This window comes from Solanum dulcamara, chromosome 5, assembly GCF_947179165.1.
Source record: "Solanum dulcamara chromosome 5, daSolDulc1.2, whole genome shotgun sequence".
In the NCBI taxonomy this organism is placed as follows: Eukaryota; Viridiplantae; Streptophyta; class Magnoliopsida; order Solanales; family Solanaceae; genus Solanum; species Solanum dulcamara.
In genome coordinates this window covers 71,363,933-71,374,376 of record NC_077241.1, presented here as the reverse complement: position 1 = coordinate 71,374,376, position 10,444 = coordinate 71,363,933, and the positions used below count along the sequence as shown (strand labels likewise).

The following is a 10,444-nucleotide window of genomic DNA, read 5'->3' as shown; positions in this document are numbered from 1 at the left end:
TTATAAAATATTTTTGAAAAATTCTGACTTCAACTCCTCCCCCACTCGTTCCTAAAAAATTGATATTAATTTTATTTCTTATAAAACAAATCTAGCCACTCTATTTAACCCTCCGCTTCTAATTGATTTGTTTTACATTTTTTTCATTTTGTGTTAGATATGTACATATATTTTTAGGAAAATATATTTTTCTTCTTGCATGTGAATATAAAAAATATAAAAATTTTATTTTAAAAAAAGTTTTGCGTCAAGTAAAATATATATGTATATATATATATATATATATATATATATATATATATATATATATATATATATATACATAAACGAGAAAAAAAATAAAAGCGAATGATTAGGTGGGTGGGAAAGAATTATTTCTTTTAAGAAAATTAAAATAATATATAAATTATTATATGAGAGAGGATGGGGGAGATGAAGTAAGAATTTCTTTTAAATTTTTTACAAAGAAAATTAAAAAATAAACTAAAAATTTGGGGAAGGGGGGATTACGGTGAGAGGAAGTGGTGGAGTGGATAAGAAATGTATTTTATATACATTTTATAATATTTTTTTGAGATAGTAATACATTAATATTTAACTTTAACTAATACGAATAATTTATTTAATTTTTTTTAAGGTGGAATATTTTATCCATGTGGAGTGTGATGTGACATTTTTTAAAATAAAAAAGAGTGTAGTAAACACACTGTTTTATTTGGAAAAAAAAAAGAAGGAGTTCGAAAAAATAAGATGAAGTATTTTTAAGAAAACTTAATTCAAAAGTCTCAATATTCTTTTCAAATCTTGAATGAAAATACCAAAATACTTGGAGTAGCCACTTAATTTTTAAAGTAAAATAAAAAAAAACTTTTTATTTAATTCTAAAAGACTTAAAACAGGAAAAATCTTTTAAAATTCAAAGATCCAGGTAAGGGTTCTTATTAACACTTCAAGAAGATTTTACGCACTTGAAATATCCGCTAACATGCGGTTATCCGATGAATCTTTCATCTGGCTAAATTGAAAATTTGAAAAAATATTTGTCTACTTGAAATATGTGATAATAGAAGCTTAAATTGATTTTAAGAAAAGAACTTTAAGGTTATTTAAAACATTTTTAGACAAGTGATTGAGTAACTAAACATGATCAAAATAATTAAGAGCGATGGATAATTTCATGTCATATCGGTATCATATAAGATTGAACTTAATCCTCTATGATACTACGTAGGTATATCGATATCATATAGGATTGAGTTTAATACTCTGTGATACTCCGTCGGTATATTGATACCTTATCAGTATCATATAGGATTGAACTCTCTTTTTTAAGAAATAAATAACAAACAATTAGGAGAAAATTATGATAGTCACAATCTTATTTATTAAACTCCAAATTAGTAGACAATATATTTTAATAATTTTTTTCTCCTTTTACAATTTTTTTAAACAATTGCATCTAAATTATGACTCTTTTTTAACTGTTTTAAATTAAAATATTGAAAAATTGAAACATATATCAATGATATCATGACATTATGTAGATATATCGTAATTGTATCATGAATGATTGAGTAATCTCATCAAAGGATTGAATCAAATCTTAATAAAAACATTGCGCAATTACTCTTTGATACCACCAGAGTATATTATATTTTGATGGTATCAAGGAGGAAGAAGCAGTCCATCAATGAAGCCACCGCTCAGTTAGTCTTTGATATCATTAGAGTATATTATATTTTGATAGTATAAAGGAGGAAAAAGTTTTCCTTCAATGAAAACACTATTCAGTTAATCTTTGATACCACCAGAGTATATTATACTTTGATGGTATCAAGGAAGAAAAAGTTTTCCTTCAATGAAAACACTGTTCAGTTAATCTTTGATACCACCAGAGTATATTATACTTTGATGGTATTAAGGAGGAAGAGGAAAACATTACTAAGTTACTCTTTGATATGATTTGAGTATATTGATATACTGTAATCTACTGTGATGGTATTAGAGGGAAAAAAAAAGCATTCCACATTAAGAAAAAGTGATATATTAGTGTTGTTTGATGGTTGTTCCTTGATTTAGATGCAATCAAAGAAATTGAGCCCCCCTGGAAAAAATATATAAACAACATGAATAGTTCTATTTGATGTCTTTTCCATGTGCCAGAAAGTAGTAATCAACAACTGTTAGCCAATAATTACAACATTAACAAGTACTTATAATACAAAAGGATCTTAGAAATCGTTGAGATGTTTCCAAAAGAAAATGAGAAAATTACATCCAATGAGAGACACAAGTAGAGAAACAATTACAAATAACTCACAATATATACAGCTTAGGAATGTGAGCAATTTTGTGCCAGTCTTCTCCTATTCCCATCTCACACCGCTTTTCCAATTCTGGACATTCCATAATTGTTAAACTTGTGAGGTCTGTTAGGTGCTGCAATCCGTCGGGGAGACTCTCTAGTGCATCACAAAATTTAATATCCAGATGCTTCAAAGCATAGAGACTAGCCAGGCTGTTAGGAAGCTCTTTGAGATTCTCGAAGTCAGAGATTTCCAAGTATTCGAGATTTGTAAGGCTTTTGAACATTTTTTCTGGGAGTGAAGTAGCTTTGTCGTTACAGCCAATGCGGAGGGAAGTCAGAGTGCTAAGATTAGATATGGAGCTCAAACCTCTTGCATCCCCAGAAACCTCCAATTTCTTGACAGAAGAATGGGTCGGAAAAACAAACATAGGGCAATCCTCAATCCTCATCTCTTCAAGCACAGGGAATTGCTCTTCTCCTTCCTTTTTCACCAATCCTTTCAGATTAGGGAAGTCATATATATGAAGTTTTCTCAGGGATGGAAACCTTTTTCTTCCAGAATAAACATCATCCTCTTCAATATACTCCACCTCCACAGACCCATCACGTAACTCTAGACTTTCTAGACAAGGCAGCTCACCAAAGGCTGGTAAGCACGAGCAGTTTTTGCAACCATTAATTGTAATAGATACGACATTTTCCAAAACTGAGTGATTAATCCAGTCTGGGAGACGGAATCCTATGAAGCCATTGATCTCTAAAAATTTCAGAATATTGGGGTGTGGTTTGAGGGCCTCAAGCACTTTAACTTCTTCTGATTCATATCTATGTGGTTCATCCCAACTCAAGCTTAAAGAGTGCAGATTTGCTTTTGCAGATAAATTGGCTTCTTTTGCATCCATATCATTCTTCACTCTCTCAAGGTGTTTGATTGAAATTGAGCCATAGAGATTCAGATTTCGTAGTTCACCAAGTTGAGAACATTTCCTCCTTCCCACAACAAACCTATCTAGAGTCTTAAGGCATGTCAACAATCCTATCCTTGGTGGCATTGAAGTCAATGAACATCCATCAAGTAAAAGATTTCGGAGACTACCAAGTTTACTTGTTTGTTTTGGCAAACAAGAAAGATAGTAGTTCTCACGTAGATCAAGAGTCTGCAGATTTTGAAGCTTGCATAACTGCTTTGGAAGACTACGCATCATCCTATTGTCAGACAGGTTCAAGTATCTTAAATGTATAAGATCTCCAATGGAAGAGGGTAACTGTTTAAGGTTTGAGCAACTTAAATTAAGCACTCTTAAAGAGACAAACTGTTTCAAGAGTGAAGGAGAGTAAGAAGACACCACTTTAGCAAAACCAATGGGCATCATATGTGTATAATCTTTTACATTTATTTCACGGATATTGCTGCTTGATGTGTTTGCCGAAAACAGAGATGTAGCCAAATCATGAATGAGATCATGCATTTTGAAATAAGTTTCACCAGATATAACTTCAATCTCTTGGAAGAAAGACCTCAAGTATAATTCTTTCCATACTTCATTACCCACATCCTCTAGCTCCATGTTTCCTTTTGATAAAAGAAAACCGTGTGCCATCCAGCGAGTGATGAGATATCCCTTTTCCATTTCGGTGTCCTTTGGGAATACCGCGCAATATGCAAAACATTGTCTCAAATCAAGTGGAAGATGATGATAACTCAGCTTCAGAGCAGGCAAAACAGAATTTTCATCTTGAGGTAAATTCCAAATCTCACTATCTCTCACATGTTCCCATTCACTTTCTTCCCTCTTGAAGCGTAAAAGACCTCCAAGAGTCTTGGCTGCTAGAGGCACACCCCCACATTTCTTCACAATCTCCTTTCCAATTGCCATAAGTTCAGAATTCGTTTCCGTTTGGTGGCCAAATGCACGTTGCTTGAACAACAACCAACAATCTTCTTGAGACAAATTTGATAACTGATAGAGTTGCAAAGTTCCCATAATTGATCCAACCTTTTCAAGACGAGTAGTAATTAGAATTGAAGCACCACTTGCTCCAACCTTCAATACTTCTCTAAGATTATCCCACTTTTCTTGATCTTCATTCCAAACATCATCCAAAACAAGAAAGTATCTTTTTCCATTCAATAACTCCTGAAGCTTTTTCTGTAGGGGAGCCAAGTCCATGTCACCCAGGGACTTTCCTTCAATAGATTCTACAATTGCCTTAATCAACCTCTTCTCATCAAAATCATCTGAGACACAAACCCATATCTTTAGATTGAAATGCTCTGTCACTCTCTGATTATTGAAGACCATTTGGGCAAGTGTTGTCTTTCCTAGTCCCCCCATACCAAGTATTGGGAGTACCGAAAATTCTTGGGCATCACTAACATTGTTTATCAAGATTTTCACTACCTCCTCCTCCTCTTTGTCCCTTCCGTAAACTTTTGCTTCAGTTAAAACAAAACCTGTTCCAAACGAGAATGGTGTTACATTCAACTTCATTAGGAGTCAGAAGAAAATAGAGAATAATTTTTGCACGCCTTAAAGAGATGTGGATGAGCTTGAGGAGCAGAGACCTGAGAAAATCAGGCTGAGTTCCACTTGGCAAAAAGTGATAAAACATATTTTTGAAGCTTCTCTATATCTTCTGCAATCATTTTCAGAATTTGATATGAACCAGTAACTAAAACAAATTTATTTTAATTTGGTGCCTTCATTTTCAAAGTGAAAAATGCATTAAGAAATGTGGAAGAATGCTAGAGGATTTCCTAGACTTTCTGATTAATGAAATTAATTTATGTGTTATGACATAGAAGTCAAGAAATCATTAATTACTTCCACTGTACTGTATTCACAATTTTTGTCGTTTTCAAATTGACAAATGGTCGGATTTATGTCCAAGGTTGATGCAAAGACTATTGAGTAGTGACCCAAATGAGTTATGTTGATAGGAATAAGGTTCTTCTACAATCTTAAGAACTTTTAGAAAAAGAGCACAAACCCTATAAACGGAAAATAAGCTATACATCTATCATGAAAGGATTAGACACTTGGGACGAACATTTGAGGGAAAATCTTTGAAACTTCCCCTCACCCCAAACACACACATGAATTTGATTATTGCCAAAAAAATGAATATAAACAAAGTTTTTTGTAATACTAATTTAAGATGAGCACCTGTTTCCCGTCTAGCAGTTTGTCTCTCTATAATGTTTTCTTGCAAATGAAAATCCATTCTTTCCTTAGCAATTGCATCTAGTTTCTCCATCATCTCTTTCATCCTTTTCCCGATCTTGTGACGGAAAGTGATAATCCCTGGATGACAACGTCCTAGTCGATACTGCTTGAGTCTTGCTGCCTCATATTTACATTCGTCCAATATGTCATCAACTTTATATGCAGCAGCATTGAGTTTCTGTAACCAGTTTTTAATTGCCTTGTCCTTGAGTTGCTTCTTCTGAGCATCTTCGAGCACCGCTTGGATTGTAGAAAACCTGCTCGAAAGATTTTCAAACTCATTTTCAAAACCGAGAAGCAATGAAAGTTCCCCTTCAAGGAAAGAAGTGATATTGTCAATCAGAATTTGAAGGAAAGCTTCTGCCATATGTGTAGAGTGGAATGTTGATGAGTAAACAATGAGTTCAAAGTTACTGCTTTGTGTGTGAATTACTTGTAAGAAATACATTAATGGGAGAACATATATATATATACACTTTTCGTGTCATGGAAACTGCATATGTCTTTTATGGAATCTCAATATACTTTGCGTTAATTTGCATGCCAAAGTCTTCTATAGAACTACAAGACGCAATTCAAAAGGCATAGGGTCCTGTAGAAGACATATGTCTTTTATGGAAGGCATAATACATAAATGTGATTTAACTTGACCTCAATTAACATCTATGTCCTCTAACTTTGAGTGTGCACAAGTAACACTTAAATTTGTATAAAATTAAATAAATAAATGCACTCATTCTACGTGACGTCTTACATGACAATTTGATGTCTATGTGGCGTCCTACGTGTATTATGCCACGAAAGACGTGTGTGTCTACTTGTTCAATGTTATACAAGTTTAAGTGTCTACTTTTGCATGATGAAAATTGGAGGGCATAAATGTCAGCTAAAGCTAAGTTGAAGGGCATATTTATGTGTTATGCCTTAATGGAAACTGCGCATGTCTTTTGAACACATATACTATACAGTGCATGTTGCTTGGTAAGCAGATATGGGATCTATTCCTGGTGTGCAATGGGTGATGCCTCATGAAGTCAGGAAGAATATTAAGAAAGCAAATTTGGAAAACCTCTTTGTTTGGAAAGGAATATGAGTTGCTTTGAGAATTGGAATATTTTCTTGCTTATATACCAAACACTAGAAAATAAGTAAGAGACCTACTTATTTTTCAAGAAAACATTGGTTCACTACTAATCATAAGCTGGCAGAATATATGAAAAACATTTAAGTTCAGTGTACTTCAGTGTATGATTTAAGTTCTATAGTTAGTTTTATATGTACATAATTACCGTAGTTTTGTTGGCATTGTTTTTCTTTGCCATTTAGAGTCACGCCTAATTACCATTTTTACTCCAATTATGTATCCCAAAGTGGAAAAAATTGAGACCTTAAGCATTGAAAGGCTTTTCAAGTTGTACATATTGAAGTTCCATCTTGTACAAGAGAAATTCAAGATAAACTTATCTGGAGTGGCAGATTTGTGTACCTATGTTATTTTATTTTATTATTTTACTCTAGACTATATATAATAGCAAGAGAAGTTTTTACTATCTAGTGCTAATGCATACACCAGGAATTTGAAACTCAAAAGGAGAAAAGGTGTCTGAAATGTCCACGGGGAGAACCAAAGCCAATGGCTTACACTACAATTATAATGACCTTAAAAATGGGCAGTCTTGAACTTTTGATCCCTTTTGCCCATGGGCAAATGTTCAAGGTCAAAAGTTGTTAAACTTGAAGTTTTGTTCATAGAGAAAACAAGGTCGGAAGTTTAAGAGTTAAGACCATCCACTTCTAAAATCGTTCTTGTATATCACCCGTTAATACACTTGCATTTTATTGCACTGTACAAATTTTATTGGTAGTGCGATAAAATCTTGTGTTGTGCTTAGTAATTCCAATTTGTACATTATAGTTTTGGGCCTTTATACTTTCTAGGATGAAATAGTTTTTGTTTGACTCTCCAGCTAACTAATTTTACTTCATTCATTGGTTAGTTTGTGATGATCCAAGTCCAGTAGATGAATTCAAACACTATTCTATTTTCTAGTTTTCTTTTATCAACACAAAGTATTAAACTACAATAACAATACATCCCGTAGTAATATTACAATTAGGATCTGGGGAGGGTAGATTGTATGCATACCTTACCTCTGTCTCACGTAGGTAGAGAGGCACACAAAGTATTAAACTAAACACTTCAAATAAAAAAAGTTAAGTATCACAATAAAGTCACTTCGACAATAGTTGAATCTCTTATATTTTAGGGAGGCCATGAGCCTCTCATGAAGTTATAATTTCACTTGCTGCCATACTTTAAAAGAAAACTGCCCCAAAAAAAGGAGCAAGGAATAGTAGGAAGCAGAGGGAGTATCAATTTGTTTCCAAAACATTTCAGATTCGACTAACACTACCCTTTCACCAAGAACTTTTAACTTCCATTTTGGCTTGTTGTTGGACAATGCCAAAAGTTGGTTTGAATCTTGTTGAGTGATTCATATGTACATTGTTTTGAAGAAAACACGGACTAACACAAAAAAAAAATATATAGTTAAAATAATGGAAATAAAATGAAAAAACAATGACACAAAGAATTTTACGTGGAAACTCTTTCAAATAAGGAAAAAACCATGAGGCAAGAGGAGCAACTGATATAACTATAGTAAGAAATTTTACACTGGATAGTCACGAGTACAATTCTCAAAGTGACCACAACACACTCAAAAAGAATAACATTTTTTTAATTTTCAACTTTACTAAAAAATATCGCTCACACTCTATTTTTCTTCACAAACTATTTTCTTATAGTCTATGGTATACCTCATTTTGCTCTCTAATATTTTTTTCTCTCTATCTTGGTGTGCTCTTACAAATGAGCAAGAGTGCTCTATTTATAGAAAAAAATTGTCCTTATGATGTCATCGGTGACATAATGAAGAAACAAATATTTCAAACTTTGATAGGTTTATTGATGAGATTTGGTTTGACAAAAAATGATGATATTTTGGTTATTAAGATTTGACAACTACCAAATCCACATTTTTACTATCTAATTTTAAACCTTACAACAAAGTAAAAAATATTTGTGGCATGGGATCAAGGCTGTCTCAACAAGATTAGGGGCTTAAAGTCAAAACTCATCAAGAGGCCCTAACTTGTTTTTTCTAGGTGACACATATAAAGTGAATGACAATACCAACAATAACATACCATGTGCAATCCTATAAGTGAAGTCTGTTGAGGGTAGAATGTAGTGGCGAAATCAGAATTTTTAGTAAAGGGGTTCAAAATCTTAAAAAAGTAGACACATGGACAAGCCGAAGAGGGTTCGGCATCTAGTATATATATAAAAAATATATTTTAAGCATGTATAAATAGTATAAATTTTCGCCCAAGGGGGGCCGGATGAACCCCCTCATTGAATGGTGGCTCCGCCCCTAGTAGAATGTATACAGACATTATGAAGTAAGAAGGTAAACAATATAAATTTTCAATCGAAAAATATTTAGAATAATAAAATTTGACTCAAGAATTTAATAAATTGATATAGCGATATCAAAATAGTATAACTCTAATTCTGATAAGTTGATATAATGATATCGAAATAGTGTTGTGTTGCTTCAATATAATGATAACTTGTTGCAATGCTTGAAATTTCAAGAACACATCAAAGAGCGGATTTTATCCCTTTGAAAACAGACAACAATAAATTTTACATAACGCAAAAGGTGTAACTTTTGAAAGACTTCAGAATATTCAATAATAAGAGAATTGCTCGGGATGGTAAGCACCCATCACTTCCAACCCTAAAATTGTGAGTTCGAGTCATCAATGGAGCAAAAAGGGTGAGAGCTAAGAAAAAAAAGGGGAAGGATAAGAAAGGGAAATATAGGAATAATAATGCGGGATCATGTTAGGTTAGTAATCAGAATATAAACAAGACAACAAAATAGATAGCCATGTAAGAACGAATAATACCCCCAAGCCATTGCTTTAGTAGCCTTATGGTCGAAACGGCCCTGCATGGGATGGACCTCTACACATAGGTCAATTCCATTAGCAAGTTAAAAGAAGTCTCTTTGGATGAAAACTGCTAATCCTGTGTTGAAAATAGATTAGCATCCACCACTCTATTGGAGAATGATTCAAACGCCCATCTCCGATGAAAAGATCGTCCATGGGCTTCTTTCTTGTAAAGGTCTCCATTAACATGATACTGTAGCTATAAACATCCCCCATTGTTGACACTATACCTTCTGACCCGTACTCTGCATTTTGAAACTTAACCATCAGGAACGAAATACATCTATTGGTACAACATATATGCATAGAGAATACAAGCTAAAGAAAGAAATTAGTAAAAAGAACATTGATCAACTGGTGCCATGTAGCCAATGGTGCCTCAGGTCTTGGTCAATGCCACTGGATCATGAGCTGTCAAGAGTTTTGGATATACCAAAGTCACATACTCTGGCAGCCATGTCTTCATCCAAAAGTATTGTTACTTGGTTTTAAGTCGCAATGGACCACAACAAGTAAATGGCCTTGGTGTAGATACTCTAAGGCACAAGCCACATCAATCATAATTTTCAGCCTCTGGATTAAATCCAAGAAATTATTGTTAGAGTAAAGCCAATAATCAAGAGCTCCATTAGGCATGTACACTAGCACCAATGCCTTAAAATGAAGATTAGCACAACTACTTATTTAGCACAACTACTTATCATTGTTAGTGTGACATTTTAATATTAATAAAAATATATAATATGTCACATTAGGTATCATGTTATGTCTATTGGTGGGCATTACATTTGTGCCTCTTTACTCTCATCAATTGTGGGAGAATATGGTCATTAGTTGTTAGTAACTTTTGTAACCGTCACTCTTCATTTCACCATTATTCTACCTT

The 10,444-nt window shown here is 33.4% G+C and overlaps 1 protein-coding gene across 1 annotated transcript; it reads right to left on the bottom strand.

The window, feature by feature from the left end:
* Positions 1 to 2,181: 2,181 nt before the first annotated feature.
* LOC129889604 (putative disease resistance protein RGA3) lies at positions 2,182 to 5,998 on the bottom strand. Its single transcript, XM_055964985.1, has 2 exons — positions 5,476 to 5,998; positions 2,182 to 4,763 (listed from the first exon to the last, which is right to left on the bottom strand). The coding sequence occupies exons 1-2, from the start codon at positions 5,981 to 5,983 to the stop codon at positions 2,317 to 2,319; spliced, it is 2,955 nt and encodes a 984-aa protein (XP_055820960.1). The 5' UTR covers positions 5,984 to 5,998; the 3' UTR covers positions 2,182 to 2,316.
* Between the last annotated feature and the right edge of the window lie 4,446 nt (positions 5,999 to 10,444).